The following is a 25,581-nucleotide window of genomic DNA, read 5'->3' on the forward strand; positions in this document are numbered from 1 at the left end:
GTTTCATTGCAGATCTTTGTGTGAATCTAAAAGGTTGTTAATTTGTCACTGTTTTCTGTCTAACCACTTCTGTTCTGTTTACATGTTGATACATGTTGTAAACCTTCAAAAGTTTAAAACCGTAAATGGTGTTACAAAGTGCCAGTGTACCCTTCCCTGTTAAAACAAAGAAACCTTTCACTCTGAACGTTATTCTGCATTACAAAAAAAAATGAGCACTGTATGTAGGGGATCTGCTGAGAGATCATGGGGGGAATATGCTTTCTAGCCCCCCCATTTCTGCTGTGGCTGGATGACATATTTTTGTACAGAATATTATTCCCATGGTAATAGTAATTTTTGAGTAAATGAATCATGGGGGAATTAAAACCCTAAAGTTATCCTCAGTTTCACTTTAACTAGTGTTTTTGGTCCTGGCTTTGGAAAGACACTGATTATATTGATTACCTGTGCCAGCACATGTTTTGGGTATTGCCATAATCAGATCTAAAGTGTCATATTGTAAATTCTTATCTCTGTAAATAATAAAATAACATGTTCCACATGCCAAATAATTGTGGTCTGATGTGGACTTATCGTCTGAGGAAACAACTGTTATGTGCATGAGGCCTTAGATGGCTTGATAAATGTGGCACAAAAATGATTAATGTCTTCTGTGGATTTGGCAAATTTGTTGCAATTAGTTCCCAAGTTTTAACTACACTAGGAGTGTAGTGGACTGGAGTTTAGTTTCGACAAAATATGTACTCAACTTCTTAAATCTGTCTAGCACATCCGGATACACTTGATAACTCTGGAGTGAAAATAACTGGAGAGGGTTAAGAAACCTCGCAGTAAGGTGCAAATCAGTAGGTGAGACAATTGTGAGACATTTTGAAGACAAAATATTACCTGCCAGTGTTTTGGCTCAAATTTGCTACAGAATTTTATAGCTTGGTTATACATCCCTCGTGCATAACTGTCCAAGGCTTCATGCACACAGATGGGTGCTGTTTGCGGACAACAAACAAAGGCCTGTTATCTCTTCTTTTTGCTTTGAGGCCAAAAACAGTTTTATTTTAGTGCACAAGATTTTGTATTTTGTACACAGTACTAATTTTTTATTTTTTTTTTGGTTAAAATTGATAATGTTGTTTTTTTTTTTTTTATCTGCTTTATGCGTTCTTTTTCCTGCTGCTTATTTCATCTGGTTTTTCATCAGGTCAGTTACTGACCTGAAATTTTATACTAATATCCACTGCGTGTTAAGTTGCACCAAATAGTGATTTGCTTTATGGAGGGCGGAGTCTAAGTTGTGAACTTTCATAAAACAATATAAAGAAAGGTTTATCTTTGTGTTCACGAGTATGCGGTCGGCAATCTTTCTTGAGCTTTTTTTTCCAATTATTTTATACAAACGGTCGACAATTATGTTTGTCCTTTTTATTGAGCTTGGAAAATGCAAATCTAAGTTATAATAATGGATTTCTTAATATAATATGTTTTGACCTGTGTTGCAGATGGCGCATTCTTTGTCGAGTTTAATTTATGACCACCTTAAAGCAACTTGATCATTTTTAATCAAATTTTGGAACAGTCTTTGGTTCGCAGCCAATGAAAATGCAGCCATTTTTAATTGATTTTGTCTGTTGCTGCCAATAAAATGCTTGTCCTTCTCTGACTTGACTTTAATGTACTGTATTCTGTTTATTGTGGTCTTCTTCATACAAATGGATTTTAAAATGTGCTAAAATATTGATAGGTTTGTGTGTAGGGGGGCATAAATGTCCACAAATGAAAAGCAAGTTGTATGTGTTTTTTTTTTTTTTTTGTGTGTGTTAAATCACATGTTTAGCTTTAGAGCATTCTTGTGGGTTCTCGTCTTCCTTGCTTTTGTGGTGTGTGTTTTTTTTTTTTAAGTCACATCCTTACTTTACTGTTGTAAAGCCCTTTCATTACCAGAATGTTTGTACACTGTGCAAGTTCTTGGTGCTCTAAATGAGCTGCTTTTTGCTGAATATCGGGCCAACCCATATGTCCCAGCCTTAGAAGTTCTTTGGTATTCCTTTCATTAATAAATCTGTCATATGCTATAATCTTATGTTATTGCATTTTCTTTAATAGTGGCCAGTTTAGGTTCATTTCTGTGCTGATTATTCTGCTCCATGTAGCAATGTCTTCCTCTTAGAAAGGTGACATTTTCTGAATAAACAATTTACTAAGGCATCAGTAAAGTTTTATGTTTATTACTGAGGAAATGTCCCCTGAGTTACAGTATGAAGGACTGTCATAAGACTAAGTAGAATTATTCATTGTTGCCTTTAAGGCACAGAATCATTTTCTGTAAATGGCTGCCAGTTGTGTGAGCTCAAGTGGGATTTTCTTCAGTTTATTTTTGCCAAACACAGTGTTTGGATCAGGCAGCCAGGTCTCTTCCTTCCATCAAAGTTTTAGGAGAATGACTTCAAAGCCTGCTTCCTACTCTTCGATTCCCGCTAGGGAAATCATATCTGTTGCATCTGCATTACTTACTAGCTGTATCAAGGCATTTTTCTGTCTACAAAATAAAGCATTCAAAGCTTAGTTAGTGTTATAGGGAGCTTCTGCCTTCTTCCGATTGGGGAGCAGTCTCTTATTTCAAAGCAATTCTTAACTCATAGTAGTAGGAATTAACATTGGTCTATTCAGTGTTTATTCTCCACACGTCAAAGGCTTCTTACTGATGGCAGTGAGAGAGAAGTCTCTTGCATTGACGCTACATTGGTGTGCCGGTGTGTTGTGTTTTTTTTTTGTTTGCCCACAGCAAGCAATTGCAACACAGTTTAATAGTTGAAATATGTAATCTATTCTGTGATTGCTTTTAAGAAACGCCAAAATCCTGGATCATTTCTATGAATCTGCCCCCTTTTTTTTCTTTTTTAATGTATACCTTTAAGGGGAATTCCGAGAATATGAATGTCCGATACAAAAACCCATAATGCTATAAATAAATGAATATAATAAAACTAAATTTCATTAGTCACAAAATAGAGCTTAAATGGTTTGATTGTATGCTTCACAAAATGTTATAGGCTAGCTAGAGTAGGAAGAGTTATCACCAAGATGGGCGTCACTGGAAACTACAACTTCCATGATCCTATAGTTCTCAGTAACTCCTCCTACCTCTTATGCTCAGCTCCCAGTGATGATATAACGCAGTGGTGGCGAAACTATAGCACGGGTGCCAGAGGTGGCACTCAGAGCCCTTTCTGTGGGCACCCGGGTCATCACCCAAGCACACCAGACAGGATTCAAAGAATCTTCCTGCAGTTCCAAGCAAGTTAAAAAGATGCTACTTTCAGTCATATATTTAAGTGATACTTACTTCGCTACTTGGGTATGTAGGAAGACGGAGAATGAGTAGACAGGACCAAATTATCTTTGGAAGACCTTCTGCTGGTCCCAAAATTCTGTGTACAGAGGGACACTGACAAGAAGCTAAAATGATGCAAATTTTCCATCTTATCCCCAGGAGGCCAATGTGATCGAACGTTGTTGAAGAAGAGGGAGCAATAAGTTACTGCTTTAATTTTTGTTTGGCACCTCGCAGTAAATAAGGGGGGTTTTGGGTTGCAGTTTGGGCACTTGGCCGCTGAAAGGTTCGCCATCACTGATATAACTAGTGTCCTGCTCTGTTACCATAGTAATGATGTGTAACTGCCATCTCTGCACATTGCCTCACTGAGATGAGGCAATATTTTAAGGAGCCATTTGTATATGAATTATACTTATTCCAGGAATATCCCTATAATATTATGTGAGCCTTACACACACACAGGATGCTAATGCACTGTTGGCTCTTCTGCATTATTAATTATCTGTTGCTATTGAGGCAATGGGCACACAAGAAAGGCTTCTGTGTGCTCCTAATTTCTTCCTGATCCACACTCTACCATAATCTAAGCACACGAGAGCGGGCCAGGGCCTGATTGCATATGCATTTCTATGGAAATATTGTCTAAATAGCTGTGCTACGTGTAACAGCGACCTCAAAACGCAACTCTCCATCTCCATCAACTCCAAGCTATTTCCATAATTTACAGCCCGCCATTCCAGACCTAGTGGTTTTTGTTAATGTCCATAAACAACATGCTAAATAGCTTTTCTACTCTTGAGGACTACCACAAAGTTTCCAGTCTGATAGTGTCTAACTAGCATGTTTGGTGGCAGAACAAATGGCTCTGATGGATTCTGTTACCTCACCTTTTTAACTACTCTATATGCTTGCACCTTTCCCATCACCCTTATAAATGACAACACTGCTCTGCCTCTATGGCTAGTTATTTGTAATCCTTTAAATATTTATCAAATTCAGAAAGAAGGATAATTTCGGTGTACAGCAGTTTCAGATATTGACGTGTCCTGCTTATCTTAGGAGGTGTGCACTTATCATGGGTTTGAGAGTAAAGGATAGAGGAAGAAAATACATGGTTCATCCGAATATCTAGCACAGAAGAGAAAGCGCTGAGAAAAACAGTGGACAATGTGCATAAAAGTAGCTCAGTGTGGTAGTCAGGTGTGGGTTTCATCCATGGATTCCTATAGAAGTCTTTACTGAAAGCCTCCAGGCTCCTCTGTAATTTTTTTAATGCTGTATAAGAGGTCTTTGTCTGTTGTCATTTCTACATACTAACCATCCCCTCATCTGTGCTCACTAGGTCCTTCTTATAAACGGGTGCCCAAAATGTATACATTATATTCATGTGCAAAATTGTTATATCATGAACATCTTTGCTTCTTTTAACACAAAGAAGGGCCATATCCTTTTCCTGCAGATATTTGATCTGAAGAGAAAATAAAAGTGCAGTCTCTGCTAGATAGGTGGTGAGGAAGGTTAATAGTGGTGGTGGGGGGGGGAGAAATAATGCTTTCAGTGGGATATAAATGAAAGGTGATATCTGATCTTCATCAACTCTGTTATGACAGAAAAAGATTTTGAACTCCTTCCCCCAGACATACTACAGTAAGGAAGTGTCCATTTATTTACTAGAGTGATGTGTACACAATCCATTATCTGACCCTACCTTTGCCTCTTCATTATCTCAGGATTTTCCGTTACTTTCACTCATGGGATGCAGTTCCTCTCCTTTGTCCTGGAATTATTGTACTCATGTGACATTAGGAGTTTCCTGTTATTTATCTGTACTTTTCTGGTTTCCTCTAATTTTGACGGTTTCCAGTTCTCCTGTTATTACATTTCCTGTTCACTTTGTTGGCTTAACTTTACCCTTTGCTCTCTATAACCCTTTTTGGAAATCGACGATAAAACTTTAATAAAGGGCATCTGGAGATACAATGCATATAAATGGTGGTCTCCCAGGCCCCCACATAAAGGAGGAGAGGAGAAAAAAAAACCCCAGGAAATGGTGTACAGTTATACAATATGCATACTTGGTAAAAAAAGAAAAGAACATGTCGAAACCTCAAGCATGTTTATAGTCATACATGTGCAGAGTGTGCCGTGCAACAATGGGTTCAAATAAAGAATGGCACATGCTTTTGTAACAATAAACAAATTTGAAACACAAACGGCACAAAGCACCCAACCACGCACCTGCACCATATTCCCACCCCAGGACCTCTTCTAATGGTGTGCCCAGATTGCGATGAGAGAGACTCGTATAACTCAGAGTGTGTCTAGGGAGTCAAGCAATTTGTTCTAGATTGCATGAAACCTCCTATCCTTGCTATCCTTACTATGAAATAAGTAATAACTTTTTGAGTGGGAGGGTGTTATACACTGCCTTGTTCCAGTCATGGAGAGAGGGGGGATGTGCAGCTACCCAAAATCTGGCTACTGTCTTCCTAGCATATAACAGAGTTTTGGAAATGAAAGCACGGTCTGCAATGGATTGGAACAATTCAGGGTCTATCAGAAGGATTAGGATCATCTGGGACAGCCACTCCCATTTTGTCGAACAGAAATTTACAAACCTGTTCCCAGAACCCTCTGACCACACGGCAGGACCATATTAGATGGAAGAAGGTTCTGGAGGTCTCAGAGCCTTTAGGACAGGGGTCCGGAAACCCAGGGCGGAATTTACTAACTCTACCAGTAATTAGGTATACTTGGTGGAGTATATATACCTGGTACATTCCTTCCCTTAGGTTGGGGGAGGCCAACTAAGGTGAAGAGGGCATCAGGGGACCAAGTTCCCTCTCTCACCTTGCCCTTGCCAAAGCAGATGTTTGTTTGATGTTTATAGGAACTCTATGTAAAACTGGGATATGAGGGCCCTTCCCGGGGCCTGCAGGAGAATGAGGGGAACAGGAAAGGAGTTTTCTACCAACTAGTCACCCGGAAACTGTGTGTTTATAGCATGGCGCAGTTGAAGATCTAGCAGGTGGAAGGAATTGGGCAAGTCAAAGGAATCCTACTGCCCCATGAGGCAGTAGGGAAAGTTTGAAAAAAGCTGGGTTATTCCACAGGGTAGTGTACTTGTCAAACCCAGTAGCGTAATAGTGGGAGAGAACGACAAAAGAAGTTGGTGCAGCATGGGGGATGCCCCTCTGGTCCTGCCGTCCCCCAAATGGGAGATGTTCAGGTGAGGACGCCCCCCCCACCCCCCAACAAACAGGCTTATGCAACTATGAAGCTTCTGAAAGAATTGGCATGGTATATACACTGGGGCTGAATCAGGACATACAGGATTGCAAAGAACCTACCTTCGTTCTATAGTTAGTGACAAGCTGACGCACAATAGTGATGAGTGAAAAATGTGAAGTTATTCCTCCATGTTTTATGCAACCCAAAATAATTACTCCATTAAAAACTATGCTTAAAAGGCATTTCCTTTATCCTTAAATTGTTCCTTTCCATGGCTGTGATGTTAAAATAATCAGTTTGTATACTTGTATGAAACTCGCCTGATGTGAGTCCAATGAGACCTTGAATATTCAGTGGCTACTGCGTTGCCGTTCCTCCTTGTTCCTGATCGACAGGTCTCAGTGGTATGATATGTTGCTATATGGAATGTTGGGAGAGAGCTCTGTTACATCATTGGACATTTAGTCATGTGGACAGGGTGATGTCATCTAAGGTCCTGCTCCATTTTCAACATCTATTCCCTGACTGTATGTGATCACATGATTTAACAGCATGCCTGTATGGAGGATAGGGAGGTTTAGAAGTACATGGAGACATACTGCGATTTCATGCCATCACATACATGTGGTAGACGTTGCAGATGTAACAGAACCTTAGATGACATCACCCTGGTCACATGACATGAAGTGCTGAATAGCAGAGGTTTTACAACTAGAATTTCCTGGTTCTCTTTGTTGGTCTCTACCCACACCAATTATTTTTGTCCCAGACCACATGAAATCATTCAGACCTACATATAGAGTGTTATAGGAGACCTGAACTGTAGTGAGAAGAGGATGAAGCTCTAAAATACACCAAAATACACAGTAAAAAAAACCTTGTATCCTTATACAAACAAGGTAAGCACAGGTAATCAATACACTATTGAAACTACGCGTGTTTGCTATGGAATTTTTCATATTTTTATAACAGGTCTTTTGACACATTGTGCTATATGTATATTATCTTGTACATTCATGAATAATAACATGTACTGACAGTGACACGATATAATTGCAGGTGCCTGCGATTCCTTTTTGGTTGAACAATTTTTGTAAGGAAGCATAGTTGCTGTGTCCGTATCCATATTTGCCAATTTCTTTATTTGGTTTAGTGTAGTGAGTAGAGGGTTCATCTGTTTGCCACATCCTATTTGTTTAGGCTTCCAGTGAAGCGCCCAAGTTGTGCAGCATTACTTAAAGCGTAGCCATCATTTGAGATAATTATTTCTTTTATATCGTGTGTGGGAGGATTTGGTGAACATTTTTCCAATAATTCATAAATGCTGCTTGGTTAATAAAAATAAAACAAGGTACATGTACTCCCTTCACATTGAGATGCATATTCCAGCCTATACAGTGTGTGTCTATGGAGGCTGCATGAGCTCACATCTTATCTCCCTGTGTGTGTTAAAACCGCTCTGAGAAGGGAGCATTAACCTCTTCAATTATAGCTTGTTTGAATAGTGTGTTCACAGCATGCTATAGCCAGCATGTCTTCATTTTTGTAGACATATTTGCCATAACAGCACTTTGCTGCCTGTTTTTTTACAAACTATGGAGAATTTCTCAATGACGTATATAAGAAAAATACTCACAACACTTCCAAAAATCATGACGCTTGCACTTTAAGGCCCCTTGTACTCTCCTGATGTGGGGACGTATATATCATTCCTATAGGCCAGTGATGGCGAACCTTTTAGAGGCAGAGTGCCCAAACTGCAACCCAAAACCCTGATTATTTATCGCGAGGTGCCAACCAAAAATTAAAGCAGTAACTTATTGCTCCCCATGTTCAACAACTTTCAATCACATTGGCCTTCTGAGAACAGCAACACAGTTGAAAGATGGTAAATTTACATAATTTTAGCTTCTTTCCAGTGTCCCTCTGTACACAGAGAATCGTGAGGCCAACAGGAGGTCCTCCAAAGATAATTCGGCCCTGTCTAAGTCCCAAGTAGCAAAGTAAGTATCAAATTATGACTGAAAGCAGCAGCAAGTTGCTTGGAGCTGGAGGAAGATTCTTTGAGTCCTGTCTGGTGTGCTGGGGCCGATGGCCCGGGTGCCCACAGAAAGGGCTCTGAGTGCCACCTCTGGCACCCGTGCCATAGGTTCGCCACCACTGCTATAGGCTATGGTGCCTCAGCAGAATTACGAGGCCCCACACGTGGCAAACGGCAAGCTGCCATTTCCTCGCCCGGCCTACCATTGGGCGAACACCCAGCAGTGTTAAAGTCACCGGAGTCAGATTTTGAAGCGACTCATGATGAATGCAGTAATCTAGCCCACACAGCGGTATTTAAGTGAACATGGGCAAGAACGTCAAAGTGAAAACTGGAATCCACTTTTCAAAGGATCGAATGGTGCCTGTTTTCAGTGTAGTGACCAAAGGCCAAAGAAAAGTCTGTAGCTTTGTAAAATAACAATTGGGGAGCTTCTCTTCTAACGCTGCACCATGCCACTCCTTTACCATTCTTCATGTGATTGGGGTACACCATATCGTACTATCATTTGAGTAATACTTGGCTTCAGACTATTCATGTACACACATAGTGAGAGGTATTTGTTGCAATTCATTAATCTATTTCCAAGAGGGATAACTGAGGGTTGCAAGTATTTACTGAAACAGAGACATGTAATAAGCACCCACAAGGCAAGACTAGTGTTGATAAGCAGTCCATAGATCCGCTGAATAATCCATCTGTACTGTTGCTGTGTATTCTGGGCTATAAGGATTTAAATGGTAACAGCTTTGTGGGGCAGAATCTCAATGTTATGGGATAGTGCACAAAAATGGCTAAAGTGGTTCAGTTCTCATACAAGCAAATATGCAGTGATGAGCCTCGATTATGTCATAACACTAGATGCCATTACAGACCCTGCCAAGATGGGCATTAGCTGAGGTTTTCTATTCTATGCTGTTCCATCCCCCTCACATCCTTAAGACATCTTACTGGTAAAATCTTTTCCTAATGATCCTTACTTGGGCATTTGTCACATTATGTACATCCGTATGGAGTTGGCGGCAGGCAGTCTGTATGTAAGTGGGCTACAAATAAATTTCCTGACAATACAATTATAACACTGAGGACTTGGCATTCTGAATGTGATGAAATATTGCAAATCTCAAAGCCTTCAGAAGCCTTTTACCTTTCCTGTGTGCTCTATAACATATGTAGGGTTAATTTTGCGTCCGCTCCAAAGCTCTGGCTTGACAAATCGTGCCACTACGGGCTACACTTACATAAATTACTGAGTCAAGTGCATACTGGACAAGTGTACAACCTCCTGCTTAGATCTACATTATAGGTGAACTACTCAACATATCAGAAATGAATGATCCGCTGAATTAGTCTGTGGGATTTCACTGTATTGAAAGCTTTGATGGCTTATCTTTATTATAGATGGGTAGTGGCCTGAGGCTTGTATATGTTGGGAGCTGCAACAGCCATATCTAGAACGGTGTATGATACCTTATTTATTTCCCTCCTATTAGTTAAATTAAGGGAATTAGGGGTTAATAAGCAGAATTTCCACTGAATGAGGCTTGGAGAATGATTTGTGCATTCTCAAATACTTACCGATCACTTGACACCTACAGCACCTGAAAACTGAACAACTAATAATAGACTCCAACAACAAAGATTAATGGTCTAGCCATTACAAATAGTCCCTTTATAGGAGGAGTGTAGACTGAGTGTAGTGTGGTCCATTTGCCTGTTTTTCCTGAACACCCAGATCAGGAAATGTACATGTAGAAAAACCTGTTTCTTAAGATGATTTCTGACGATTCATTACTGACACATCAACATTGTTCTGTTGATAACTCGTTTGTCAGCTTTTTCAACTATTTCTGTAAAAATAGAAAACAGAAATATTGTAGTCGCGGCATGCACCCAAAAGGGAAGTTTGAATCTGCGGTTCTGCTGTTTTGGAAATAGTTTTTTGGGACTTCACATCACAAGGTGGCCATACACTTTAGATTTCAGTGTCTCAGTGATTCGGCAGCCATACACAATGGGGCAGATTTACTTACCCGGCCCATTCGCGATCCAGCGGCGCGTTCTCTGCGGTGCATTCGGGTCTTCCGGCGATTCACTAAGGTAGTTCCTCCGCCGTCCGCCGAGGCCCGCTGGAATGCCCTGAAATGCACCATCCTATACCTGGTGAAGGTAAGTGCAAGTTTCGCAACCCTTTTTTTTTTTTAAATGCGGCGGTCTTTCCTGAATCCGTCGGGTTTTCGTTCTGCCACGCCCCTGATTTCCGTTGCATGCATGCCAAATCTGAAATATTCGGGTAACACGTCGGGAAAATGTGAATCGGGCCCTTAATAAATGACCCCCAATATCTCTAGCAATGTGATCATAACTTTGCAGAAATTGCAGAGTTTTATTGAAAATTCTCTTTCCCATGATGGCACAAAACTTTGAAAATCATCACACAAACTTTTTTTTCTGAAGCTACTATTACATAATATACTAGTTCTAACTTGCATACAAATTTAACTTAAAGGGGAATTCCCACGAAAACAAGTTTCTTATATGTACTCAGGATAACAAAATAACACATTCTCAAATTCACTGTTATTAACCAAAATACAGCATTTCACAGATATAAGTCCATCCTGTCTCCATCAGTCCTGCTGTACACAATTTCAGTTTCCCCTAGACACGACCCTGTAACTTCTCTTGGGGTCGGCTGCCATCTTGGATGAGATCGTGGAGCGGAGTTTGTCTATGCTGTGTGCCTGTAGCCCCGCCCCCTGCACGGAGCTCACATACTCACTGATTATATCCTATCAGCACATGATGAACAGAGAGAGGCTGCAATCTACAAGCTACAAGGAGATAAGTGATCTGTAAGAAAGGGGGAGGCAGGCACATATCTGTGAGATGTAGTCCAGAGTGTAACCGTGTAATGGTCTATCAGCCTCTGTGTAGTAATCTCATGCATCTCTCATCTGTCTCATCTCTTTCTATATGTTAGCACAATGTCAGAAGTCAGGTGAGAGTGTATATACACCTTGTACCCTGATAATCTAACCACACTGTCACCCCACAGAACTAGATGATAATACAGTAATGTGTCTGCTCAGAGAGTCCCCACCCACACTCTGGGATTTTACACTCAGCAGCCAGAGCGAAAACGTCAATAAAACTTGTAGAAAAAGGGGTTAAAATGATCTTTATTGTTTTAACATCAATAGGGGATTGATGTGTGAGAATTTTCTTTCGTGAACAAACCTAAAAAAATCATCTGTCTTGTACTTAACCTGGGGACTGCCTGTGTTTAGTCTTTGGATATTACAAATGAAATACAAATTGCAAGTGGGTCTGTCAAGCCCTTAATATTCATTGGCTGCTTTTGAAGTCAAATTTAACAGAAAATGTATGAAGATAATTTTATGTTGTTAAAAATACTGTTGTTTTGAAGAGATTTGAAACGTGAGAAAAACCATCACAGGAAATAAAGTTTCACCACCAAATTCATATCTAATAAAGAATGTGATTGCGAAACGTTTCCTGTAAAACCATTTGTGAATGTGTTTTTGTTGCTACACAAGATTTCTGCATGTTTATACTTTAATATGTTTGATAATGACCTTCTGCCTGACCATTCCCTTAAGCAGCTAAGTGTCGTGCAGTCTGAACCCTGTTTATGTGTGTGGATATATATATAATAATATAAATCTCCAGCTCTGAGAATGTTGCACATACAATTCTGTAAAGCCTCATAAGCATGCCCTATAATGGAACCTCAAAGGTTGATATCTTTGTATTAATGTGATTATCTATGAAATTCTCTGGAAATCTTCATTTTGTCACCATCACAATAGGCTGGTCTTCTGGGTTTCTACAGATGGCTTGGCAGCTCTACAGTGTATGCTTGAGCAAGATCAGCAGACATAATTTTTCATATATTAATAAGGGTAGACCATTTTTGTTTGAAAGTCCTCACATTTATTGCCAAGGCTTCGTTCAGGCTGTTATAACTGAGAGCTAGGCTGTATCCTTTTGGGATACGTCATCTTTTTCCTCCTCTCACTTCCGCATAGTGTGCAGTAGGAGTGAACCTCAGCAGCAGCCACTGATTGGCTGCCCCCAATGTTCAGGGTGTTTCCCTAGTAATGTAACTGTCCTTATGTAAACAATCTGTAGTGTCGATGTATACAGCGATCCGCCCCTTTTTTGTGATAACTAATTAGTTTAACACACTGTCATGTTGACCAATGCTATAACTTTAAGTGGGCATCCAAGCTTCTCATTTTATTGGTTCCAACTGAAACAACATTACCAGTGTTTGGTAATGTGTGTGTTTTTTTTTTTTTTTCTACATACAGTAGACAGGTCACACTAGCTTTTACAAAATTAACTACCAAATTCAGCATACCGCTGCTATTTGAAATGTACAGTTGATTTCCATGTGAACAGAGCTATGGCCTTGTTTGGAGCCACTCATGTCCTGCTTTGATGATCTCCACATAATGTATTGCAGTCTAAGGTAACTAAGTTTTCACTCCTGTGTTCAGTGTATTATATTTGGGTTTATGGCTTGCTCCAGGTTGATAAATAAGGGGAAGGATATGCACATTCCCTACACAAATAACCCTTTCCTCCATCTGTAAAAGCTTTTCTTGTGTGTTCTCTTTTAAAAGTGTCACATAGCAGTTTTGTTATATCTGAGAGCTTCAATGTTTGACAGATAAGGTATTAAGCAGCGTGGAAACAGTGATGTCATAATCAGGTTAGGAAAGCTTACAAGCTGCATTTAATCCTGACTAAATTGACTTGATTCCATGTAGAGCAGACCAAACCTTTTATACAATAAACAATTTACTCACTTTCTCATCAGTTTTACTTTTAGTATTTATCCCATCAGGACTAAGATTTTTCTGGGTTTTTGCATTTCTGTTTTTTTGTTCCGGTCCTTCCAAAAGCCATATAATCATCTCCCCTGCCCTCCGCCCCCTCCCCATTTACAAAGCCGTTTGAGGGCTTGTTATCTTGTAGAAAAATTGTACCTTAATGGAATGATTTAATATTCTGTGTGACATACTGGGAAGCTAAAAAAAAATCAAAATGCGGTGGAATTTGCAAAAAAAGACAGTTACACCATATTCTGACTTTATTTATTTTTTTCTCTTTCAATGTGCAGTCAAGGTGAGACGTCTCTTTATTCTATTGGTCAATATGATCGCAGATGTATCAAATTTCTATAGTTATGTCTTAATACCTTTTCAAAAATTCTAAATCCTTGCATTTAAAAAAAGTAAAACACTTGCATTGTGGGGTGATGAGAATTTTTAGTTTAAATGTTATTTTTTTTAATTCCTTCAGGCCCCATAAGGTACTTGCAGTATATTGTGGAGTTACAGCTTCTATATTGCAGTTTGTCTCTAGGCGGCCGGCATTTATAAAGATGGCAGCAGACCTGTTGGGTTCCAGCAGGTGCCAACCACCGCTTATGGAGAGGGCTCTTTCCATGAGCACTTTTCATAGACCCCTTTGTCGTTATAAGTTATAAAGCAGGGCCTACTCCTACCTGTAATTCGGAGCTTCACCTCAGCTTAATCCTATGGTATTTGAAGATAACAAGTACCATGTATATAATTCGGCCAAGTATAAAACCATTAAGTAGTGGGAAATGAAAAAAGATCTCCCAGAAATGTTCTAGTTAATCAAATTAATTAGTTATTCTAATTGAAATGCCACGAGTCCTCTCCAGTGAAATGGCAGGCTCCGTTCCAAAGCCTGGTGTAGGGGAACATTATCATCATTTTTATTCAAGTCTTAAAAATAGGCTTGTTTTTATTCTGCTTTTTTTTTTTTTTTTTGTCCATGGTGTGAATGGTTTCTTCCTGTTTTTAAATGACATGTCCTATTTTAAGGAGTAAAAGCCGTCTTTATGCTGAAAATATTAGCCAAATAATCCATAGACAGGCAGTCCCCGGGTTACATACAAGATAGGGTGTGTAGGTTTGTTCTTAAGTTGAATTTGTATGTAAGTCGAAGCTGTATATTTTACATTGCAACCCCAGCCAGAACTTTTTTGGTCTCTGTGACAATTGGATTTTAAAAATGTTGGAATGTCATAAGAAACAATATTAACACTAAAGCTTCATTGCAGACACCTGTGATAACTGTTATAGCTGATCATTGTAGCCTAGGACAAAGTACAGAAAATTACCAATTACCAGAGGTCCGTTTGTAAGTAGGGGTCAAGTGTTCTTAAGTAGGGGACCGCCTGTATTTTCTTTCACCCAGTTTAGGAAATGAAAAATAAAATGCTAACTTGGTGTTTACACTGAAAACAGATATCACAATTTTCCTCACATGTTGTTTTGCTAAACGCCTACCTTTTCACAAAGACCAGAAAGGGTGTGAAAGGGTAAAAAGCAACATATTCTTGCAAAAAAAAAAAAAAATTACATTAAAATAAGGTAATGGCAGCTGAGAGCAGATAGTGCTATCGATTTGCTTATAGGGGATTGCCCAGGCTGGAGACTATGGTACTAACTGGTATATTTATTACAGAAAAACCTTACAAAAAAACATTAGGTATTTTAACAATATACATCTATTAACCCCTTAGTGACCAAGCTCATTTGCGCCTTGATGACCAAGACCTATTTTTTAAAACCAGCATGTGTCGCTTTATCTGGTTAGAACTTTAGAAGGCTTTAACTTACCCAAGTGTTTTTGAGTTAGTTTTTCCATTACATTTTGCACTTCAAAATGGTGGAAAATTTTGTTTGATATATTTACCATTTATTTATGAAAAAAAGTGAATTTGTTAAACATTTTGAAAACAATTGCTATTTTCAAACTTCAAAATGGTCTGGTTTTCAAACTGATAGTCTTACTACCCAAATTACTTACGAACTAACATTTTACCATATCTGAGCTTTGTGTTGGTGTCATTTTATAAGAGTCCTTTTGTTTTATTACGACGCTAGAAAGATCACAAATCGAACGGTATTCTCTCAAATTTTCTACATTTTTTAATTAGAATCAATTATTTTTAGGAACCATTTCGTTTTTATAGGGGTTTTGGAAGTTCTTTTAATAGAAACCCCCCACATATCACCCCGTTCTATTAACTTCACCCCTCAAACAATTCAAAACTGCAGGTAGCAAGCTTGTTAACCTTTTATGTATTTTACAGGAATTCTAACAAAATACAGGTTTGATTTGGAATTCACCAATATTTATCATTAATACAATCATTTAGCCACAGCATTTACCCACATTAACTGAATAAAAGTAGAAAATGCGTCTAGGAATATATTTGGCCGGGGTTAAACACAGTGAAAAAAGTTATTATATTTTGTGTATTTTCGGACACGACAATACCTAATGTGTTTATGATTTTTATTGTTTATTAATATTTATATCAGTTCTAGGCAAAGGGTTTTTATTTTTAACTTTTTTTTTTTTTTTAACCTAGGGGACTTTAACACTAGGTTGTCTGATAGATCCTATCAGTATGGCAGTATATGGGGATTTTCCTCCTCATTTATTACAATGTGATTACAATATGTCTGATAGCACATTGTAATGAATGGGTTAAAACGAGACAGCCTCGGGTCTTCCGAAGACCGGAGGCTGTCATGGTGACGGATCACCGCTCCCCGATGATGTCATGGGGAGCGACGATCCTCGGCAAGATGGCAGCACTCATGCGCTTTGCCGCATTTCCGGTGGTGATCAGCGGGAAAACACTAGCTATCGGTTCTAGCACTGATCGCGGGTGTTACCGGTAAGCCTTTGCTGCAATATGCAGCAAACACTTACCTGCTATAGAGAGGGCTCCGCCCGCGAGCCCTCTCCATGCATCGGGACCCGGCGCCCGGAGAGGGCTCGGCCCGTGAGCACTCTCCATGCATCGGGACCCGGCGCGCGTTGGGAAGGGGTTAAAGGACATCTACCACCAGGTTTACTGATGGTTGATGGTAGATTGTCCTCACTTGCTTGTTACCTTGTGTAGGGGATGGCAACATTTTTTGTTCTGTAATGGCAGTATAATTAAACCACTATATAAAAATATGCTAATGAGCCTGAGGCATTCTGGCCAACTTCACTGTAGCGCCAGAAGACTTTCTTTACAGTTGGGTGATGTCACCTGCTGTCTGCGACAGAACAAGGGGTAATAGTGAGTGGCTGAAGGCGTGAATAAATTATAGGACGTTGGAGCCAAGAGATGCTCCAGTGTGCCTTAAGCTAAAGTGTTTTTTTTTTTTTCATAATGAATCCTTCCATTCCAGAATAATTTTAAAACATTGCCATCCTCTAGACAAGGTATCGAGCAAGAAAGTGGGGACAGTCTGCCATTAGCAAACCTGATTGTATATGTCCTTTTTTACCCCTTTTTTAATTCCTTTTTTGCTCCCACCTTAAAAAAACTAAATTTTTCTGTGTACAAAGCTGTTTATAATAATAATAATAATCTTTATTTATATAGCGCCATCAAATTCCGTAGCGCTTTTGAGGGCTTATTTCTTCGTAACAACCTGCTCCTCATAATGTTACTATTTATTATTCCATTCCTTGTTCTGAGAAGCAGGGGAAAAAAATTCCAAAAGCAGTGAAATTGGTCAAAAAATGCATTAGCATCATTTTCTTGTGGCCTTGGTTTTTACAAGTTTTACAAGTGAACTGCAAATAACATCTCTACTTTATTCTTTGGTACGGTATGATCACGGGGATACTAAATTTATACAGGTTTTGTGTTTTAATACATTTAAAAAAAATAAAACCTTGTACGAAAAATGTATTTATTTATTTTTTTTGCCATTGTCTGACGCTAATAACTTTTTCTCACTTCGGTTTACAGAGCTGGGTGTGGTGTCATTTTATCCGAGATGAGCCATCTTTTTCACTGTTATTTTGAGGACTGAACGACCTTTTTGATCACTTTTTGTAAAATTTTTTTAAAATATTGCAAAATGGTGAAATAGTGTTGTTTTTGACATTTGGACGCCATTTTCCGTTACCGGGTTTAATGCTGGGTATAACCGTTATTATATTTTGATAGACCAGACATTTTGGGACATGGAGATTCCTTACATGATTTAACTTGTTTAACTACAGTAGGGCAGTCTATGGGGATTTTCCACATCACCTATTATAATGTGAAAATTGCATATTGTAATAGATGTGCTAAAAAAGGAGATGGCCTCAGGTCTTTGTATGACCGGAGGCTGTCATAGTAGCAGATCGCCGCTCCCCAATGACATGACGGGAGAAATGATCAAAAGACACACCACGGCCGGCAATCAAAGGGCTAACACCCACAATCGGTGCTAGTAGCAGTATGCAGCAAATACCATGTTTCTATGAAGAGGGCTTCATGGAGTGTGAAGATGCTAAATAACAACTATTTACACATTAGATTATACTTTAATTACCCACTTGAAAATGAATTGTGCTTATTCATGTAAACTTGTATTCATGAATACTGTCCTAATGTCATGGAAGTTAGAGTGATCTTGGATAGTTAGAGATCATGTGACCCAGCATTTTCTGGACAGGAATGGCAGATGAGGGAAAAGACATATACGTAGTAAGGGCTTTATTTTACATATCAAGAAATTGGTGCAGAACTATTAATAGATGTATATCAGTAACTTATTGGAGTAACCCCCGCACTCAGGCCTCATACACTTGACGGTGTACTTTGTAGGACAAAAGTACTGCCGTGTGCCATTGTTTGTGGCCTGTAGGACATCAGAAGGCGAGTACCCCTCACTACGCTAATGTCCATAAGAAATGACCGGTGACACCGCAGAGCCGATCAGGAATAGGACCTGCCCTGTCATTTCTGGTGTGTCTAGTTGACTCATTAATGGAGCCTGAGAACAGCTCAAGGCATCCAAAAATGGCTGTGTGCATGAGACACAAACACGTTACAAAAACATGAAGTAAAGTGGCCATCACCTTTTTGAAGTCCTGTTCTGGTTATTTCTGGTTCTCTGCCACATCATATTTCACACTTGCGCAACATCTCCCACCGGGGCCTAGCCTTTTCTTGGGGGCCTAGCCTTTTCTTGGGGCCTAGAATACCGGAGTGACCGCTTAGGGCACGATGTTTGGTACGGGGACTGGAGGGCTGATCTACAGTCTGGCAGGTCTCCAACAGGTGGTGTGTGCAAGAAAAAAGGAGGGAGAGACTGATGTACTGGTTTCTACTGGGGGCAACTCTGAGTGTCTGTAGGATGAGTCCCTGGGTAATGGATGGGGGAGTCCGTGGTGGTAAGCAGGTGTATCCAGGGATCAGACGGAGGCAACATTGTCCAAATCAACTTACAGTTCTCTATTGAACTTCAAACAGTAGGCAACGGCCAAACATGATTAACATCGGATTCTGGTTACTGGAGTGGTCATGGAGAGTGGTTCGCAGGAATGGTGAACCAGCCTGATTGTAGATGCAGGCTAGGATAATTGAGGTAGAGCTGTGTCCAAATTGTGGAAGCTGCAGATCTGAGGTTAGAGTCTCCTGACTCAGTTCCTGTGATCAGTATCTGTGACGACACTGAAGGTGTGCTGCACACTCTCTCTCTCGCCACTCTGACTGACTGACCAGGACCAAAAACAGCCAGACCATGTGCTCCTCTGGTACAGGGGTTTTATACTCCCCCTGGTCAGGTGGTAGCACCTCTCCAATCACACTTACAATACAGCCACATAATTGGATAATTACTTACACTATTGCCTTTTCCGGGCAGAATCTACAACTGCAATTTGCCTAAGTTCTCCTAGCATTATCCTCTGGGTGAGTTGCGCAGGCTCACCGTATAGATCCTGACATGGAAAGGGTGCTATTCGCAACTACCACCTTGCCTATAGATTGGCAGGGGTGTTGCACTTGTGTCCAGCATTTTGGTTTTCTGTCTGCTGCAGATTGTGTAAAAAAAAACAGTCTCCATCACAGAAGTGATCTATAATGGTGTTTTTCTTGTAGTTATATAAATGCATGTTTAGTTTTTTGACATGTACTTAGACAAATCTTGTGCAAGTTGATAAAGTGCTTTGAAGCCTTCATGGATTATTATTCCTTATTTTTGTTGCCTGGATACAAGTAAATTGCTATATATTCTGTATGCAGAGCTATTGAAGGACGCAAAGAAAGTTATCGAGAAACTTAGTTTAGAAGTAGTTAATTGTATAGGTGATGAAAAAGAGCCTTCACCGGTGTCATGGAGCTTTAAGCTTGTACCTTGATGGTGATGGGCATGCTGGGAGTTTTTGTATTACACATGCTATAGGCTTCTTCTTTATTGTATAATTATGCTGGAAGAAGAACTTGGAGAGGGCTATAGACATTCCCTGCCCATGTTTGATCCCTTGCTTTAATCCTGTAAGGCATACCTGGTGCTTGTGGGAATGGCCTTTCGGTAGGAGGTCTTCTTCCATGCTTAAATTCTGAATAATGGAAAGGAATTCACATTTGGTTCATTCCAATTTTGTAATGTGATGTTTTGTGAATGTAAATTGTTCCCCATGAGGCTGGTAGCTTATTTTTAATGGTTCACTCTAATAATAGTAACAAAAGGGAACTATGGGGACCATGTTAGCTCTTTTTTGTGTAGCTAAATAGGAACCCGACAAAGAGCGCTAAATAAGTAGCCCCCCTCCAGCTGTCCCGCTGATCAGGAGAAAACAAGTTTCCTTAATTCTGGCATATGGCTTCGTTCCATTTCTACAGCTCACAGCTTCCGCTGGACACAATTATAATTGGCAAACATGGCCTTTTTTTTAATTGCCATTAGAATCAAAATGTGAGCGATTTAATTTTTTAATTTTTTTTTAGTAAAACAGTCATTGCAAAATGCTTTCAAAGGAAATCTATACAAATAAATACATCCATTTTGCTTTTTTTAATGGAAAAATGATTTAGTTAGCGATTTCTATCCTGCAGTTTCTCATCTACATATGTACTGGGTAAAGCTGGTTGACCGGATCTACTGACCACCCTGGAGGAAATCGAGGAAATCTTCCTCTTAAAAAAACAATTAAAATGCCAAAAAAGTAGAATAAAAACTTTAAAAAAAAGTGTTTAGTCCATATTAAAAGATGTGACCTTCCCCTTTTGCTTGCTCTGAAGGGATTTGATCCCTATCCTATAATTTTTAATAGCTTGACTTGTTTTTTTCCTATCAGGGGTAAATTATGTTTAGATAATGAGATTAAGGATTTAACAGAATCTCCAGAAATGCAATAGGCATGCTTTACCAGCTAAAAACGTTACTATAGTTACCTAGGTTACTCTGCCACAGCAAAATTTGTTTGTAATTTGTTTGCAGTGTCTGTGCACTAAGGATTTGTGTTTTTGGAGACTATGGTATTTGATCCCCATCTTTCCACATTGATCCATGTGCCCTCCTCATTTAATTGGTAGTGTTACACAACTTCATCACATCTACCGGTAATTTGTTCTGAATGTGGTTTTGTATTAATTGTGATGCATTGAATGCAACATTATTTAATTGGCTTTTTTACACAGGCATTGCATAAAATGTCAGATTTAGTCAGGGAGAAATTATTTCCCATACAGTTTTGTTCAGTGTGTCAGTTTTTGATCAGTTGGAAAAGTAATCTCATGTATTCGCTCAGTTTCCAATAGAAATGAATCCATAAAAAAACAGATTGCACTGGCATTTGTCTAAAGTTAATTGTGTTTAATACATGTGTTTTTTTAATATAATAATTCATTTATATAGCACACACAGATTACGCAGAGCTTACTGAATCTGTCCCTGAGAGATGCATATTATATATGTTTGTGTATATATATAATATAGTCATGTACATGGCCTCTTGTTAAGTTTTTTCCCCTGTTCACACAACCTCGGGTTCTCTTATTGTTAATAAAATCCACAAAGTGATAATATCTTAATCTGTGTGGAGAAGTGATGCCATGCAAGGCTAGGCAGATGTGAGCACAAAGTATTATACAGAAACTTTTAGTGGGGCAGGACCTGGGCTTGGTTAGTTAAAGATAAAGAAGTAATTTCCATAGTTCATTGGTTGGTAAATTATCACATGGGCATAGCAGAAACGAAAGACCTCTCTTTCCCTGGAATAGGTAGTATAGTAAATCAGCCCAGGGAGTCTTGCATTCTTCACTGCACAGGAGTGTTATCACACTGTTATCAATCTTCATTCACAGTTGAGCGTCCTCTTAGTTTCAGCATTTAGCAAGCATATAAAAATGAAAAGCATTTTCATAAACTACACAGCAATACTTGATTGATCAGGAAAACTGATTAAGGTGGGGTTGTGCAGTATATGTTCTCTCTGTATACTGCTTTATGTCTTAGTTTGCTTTACCTCTAAGTTAATGTCTGTAGAGATTAGCTGTGTACACTACATAGATTTTTATACACTATATGTAGAATATGTGCGGAAAACTTTTTTTTTAACATCCCAAATTCATACAAACAAAAGCAAAAAAGTACTTCAAAATCGACTGTTCATGAGGTAATTCCTCTATATCCAGAAATTGTCAGCTGCTGCCTGTGTGGTTATTCCATTGCTGCCCACCCAAGTCAGTGTAGAGAGACTGTTCTCTAGAGATAATAGGTTCGTGGTTTCCATTATCTTTGCTGCTATCTTTGTGTTTTGTAGACTTCCTTTTCCTGTTGAATTGTAGACATGGTGGCTATTATTACTGACTAGTCTGATTCTGCTGGTAGATGAATATACTGTATACTTATAAAATAGTTTATCTCATAAATTAGCTTTCCATAGTTTTAACCTAATTTTCCTTTTTTCCCTATACAGATGATGAAATTTGCCTGGGATAATTATAAGCAGTATGCATGGGGATTAAATGAACTGAAACCTATTCAGAAACAAGGGCACTCAAGTAATTTATTTGGTAAGTTATTTCCAATTTATGAAACCGATGTAGTAGTTTCTGTAATAGCATAATATGTCTTACACAGGTAAATATACAATATGGAAGCTGTAAAACAGGATGAAATGGATTAGTGACCTGCACCTCACCTTTTTACTGCAATTGTTAACATACCAGCCACTTTAAAACATGAAGCAGTCTGGCTGCACTCCCTAGAAACCATCCCCAAGCTGCTCCCCATTACTTTACACTTAATACATGAACAATTGTTGGGGGCATTTCATTTTGGATGCATTGGTTAAAATATTATGTGTTTAATTTGGATTTTTTAGTTTTCGGGCTCATCTTGACTACTGATTTGACTTTTAGTGCTGAGTGACTGGGACGTTGAATGCATGTGGACACATGGCTAGAAACGCATGACCGTGTTCGCTCTGTGAATTGCCTCCATCTTAGTTCTAGAATCAATATGATATAAGGAGTCCCTTCTTCACTGCTTTAGTCCTGATTATAGATTGTGCTGATGGTTTGCTGTGAGAGTTTCTTTGCCTCATATATATGCCTCAATTCCACCACTGGCAGATCCATGATTTGTGGACTGACAACGGTTGTGTGCTTCAAGCCTGAAATCCATTTGTAATGCTTCAGAAAGTAACATTGTAACCTCATTAATGACAATGGAATATATAATTTGTCATTGGATGATTAGATACTGCAGTGTTAGGAGGTCTGTAAGCTGCTACAAATATGATGGTTAAAGTTAAAGTGGTTATCAGTTATTTAAAATGTGAGAATTAACTGGTTCACGACCGCCCGCCATGTATTCACAGCGGCGGTCGGGTTCCACTGCATGGAGAGGGCTCATGGGCTGAGGCCTCTCCATAGCCGGTAAGTCTTTGCTGCATATTCGGGTGTTATCACAGCGATGGCGCCGCCATATTGCCTAGGATCGACGCTCCCTGTGACGTCATTAGGGAGCGGCGATCCGTCTCCATGGTAGCCTCGGGTCTTCCAAAGGCTATTTCGTTTTAACCCCTGCATTACAATGAATGAGGAGGAAAATCTCCATATATTGCCATACTGTTACCATTTCTTTAATAATTTAGGTAAACCCTGTAAGAGCCAGCACTGTGTGATACTTCTCATTCTTAATATTTCACTTTGTGACAATGTTATGTTTATATTTTTTCCACCTAGTTTAGGAAGTAAAACTTGTAAACAGTTGCTATGGAGATTAGTGGCAGAATTTCTAAGTTAGTAACTTAGTTGGTGCTTTCTGTAGATCTATAAACAGCCCCTTTCTCCCCCTCATACAATATAGAAGTTTCATCTGTCAGTGCTTTGGAAAGCCATGTTACTTAAGCACTCAGTGAATTGCACATTTCACTGACATAACGGGATGTGATCAGTGTCTGCAGATGTCTCTTCATGTTTACTCTTCCTTTGCCTGAGGTTCTTCAGTTGGAACACAACTTCTTGGAAGAAGGAGTACATGTTGGCTTTACTAGTGCCACACGTTTCTAAGGCTTTTTAAAATCTGCAAGTTGATTCCCGGAAGATTTCTGCTTTTTTTTTATCCTTTGATCCTTATAGGACTTGGGAAGCGTGCATTGTGTTTTCTATCCACTGTTTAAACCTTTTTCCTTTTCTTTTTTCTTTTTTTTTGGTTGCGAAAACAAAACTAAGGGCACGCAAAACACATGCCAATGTGAATCTGACCTTATTCTGAGACTCTATGGCACAGCTAATTAAGGATTAGCTAAAACAATAGTTAGGCTGGAAATTTCACGTTCAGATTTCTGCATGCACTTTCTGAAGCTGAACTGCTAAATAAGGATCACCTGATATTTATACTTTTCCTTTTTTTCTTTTTTAATATATAATATATCCTAATTTGACCTTTTGTTATTCTAAATTAATCAATGAGATATATTTTACTAAAATTATTCAATAAAAATATGCAACTCGACTACCACATAAATCCTCATGCATCTATAATGCTAACATATAAGTGCACAAGTTGTATTTTTAAAAATGGATGCGTCCAAAAAGCAAGAGCTGTATTTTCTGAACAAAATCATTGGTACTATTAAATAGTAGACAATGCATATTTATTCTGAAATCTCTCCAATCTCAAGAACATAACAAATTCCCCATTGAAGTCTATAAAGAGGTATGGGGGGGGGGGGAGGAGGCTGCTGCGGCTAATGGGATAAGTTACAAAATTCATTATGTGTTTGGTTAGCATCAATGCTGGTCATTGGTAATCTCCATTATATTATTTTGAATGCATTTGTTTGTTGTTCAACCTGTTGGAGATATTATAGCAGCAAAGGTCATAAATATGGATAATGAAGGCGTATAAATCTGATCACACAAGGTCTCCGATGGCCAAGACCTTCCGCCCTCCCTCAATCATGAGAATAGGGGGTTATATGTCTGTAGCTCAACACTCGTCTACACTATGGTTGTTCGTTACTATTGCATACCAATTTTTCATTGGCCCTACCCCCTGGACTGACGCAAGTTACTTAAAAGTTAAGAACCAAAAACTGGGGATGTTGGCCAAAACAAGGGCTTTTAATCAATGCTACATTATTGCGTCTTTTTATGGCTACCACATTTCTAAAGAAATTTTTATTTTTAACTTGTCAAGGGAATCAGACGTCACCATTTATGGCCCTTATGAGTATGGGACTGTGTATGCTTAGCCAATCACTGTGGTTTGCTCTGCGGGTCGCCACTGCACCGTGTGATTGGCTGAGGGATCCCATTTCATGTCAATCGGGTAGAAGCCGGCAGGGGATTGGTGAGGTGAGCGTTTTAATAATTGGAGATTTTGCTGTATTCTAGTATAACTGGAGAATCCTTTTAACTTTTTGTTCAATATGCTTTACTTTTTGTACTCTACGTCTCAATTCGCATCTAAGTGTATTCAGAATTCTTCAGGTTATGTGCCTGGTAGCATTTAGTTAATGAAATCTCTAAGGAGAACCTTCAGAATTGTCAAAGCAGTTATGTATGAAAATGGAGATAATGACAATAAATATCTCAAAGTGTTTGCAAGACGATGTAACATTCTTCTGTAGGATTTGGATATGAAACAATGTAACTTATTTA

At 39.1% G+C, this 25,581-nt stretch overlaps 1 protein-coding gene and 1 long non-coding RNA gene across 2 annotated transcripts in view; one reads left to right on the top strand and one right to left on the bottom strand.

The window, feature by feature from the left end:
* MAN1A1 (mannosidase alpha class 1A member 1) overlaps nucleotides 1–25,581 on the top strand; it is a 133,813-nt gene that overhangs the window by 12,992 nt on the left and 95,240 nt on the right. The window contains exon 3 of the mRNA XM_072141681.1: nucleotides 22,386–22,482. Within this exon, the coding sequence (XP_071997782.1) occupies nucleotides 22,386–22,482 (97 nt within the window). The remainder of the gene's footprint in view (nucleotides 1–22,385; nucleotides 22,483–25,581) is intronic.
* LOC140121709 (uncharacterized) lies at nucleotides 1,971–7,169 on the bottom strand. Its single transcript, XR_011854163.1, has 3 exons — nucleotides 6,685–7,169; nucleotides 5,043–5,302; nucleotides 1,971–2,536 (listed from the first exon to the last, which is right to left on the bottom strand). It is a non-coding gene; the product is annotated as an uncharacterized lncRNA (long non-coding RNA).

Source organism: Engystomops pustulosus, chromosome 3 (assembly GCF_040894005.1).
Source record: "Engystomops pustulosus chromosome 3, aEngPut4.maternal, whole genome shotgun sequence".
Lineage (NCBI taxonomy): Eukaryota > Metazoa > Chordata > Amphibia > Anura > Leptodactylidae > Engystomops > Engystomops pustulosus.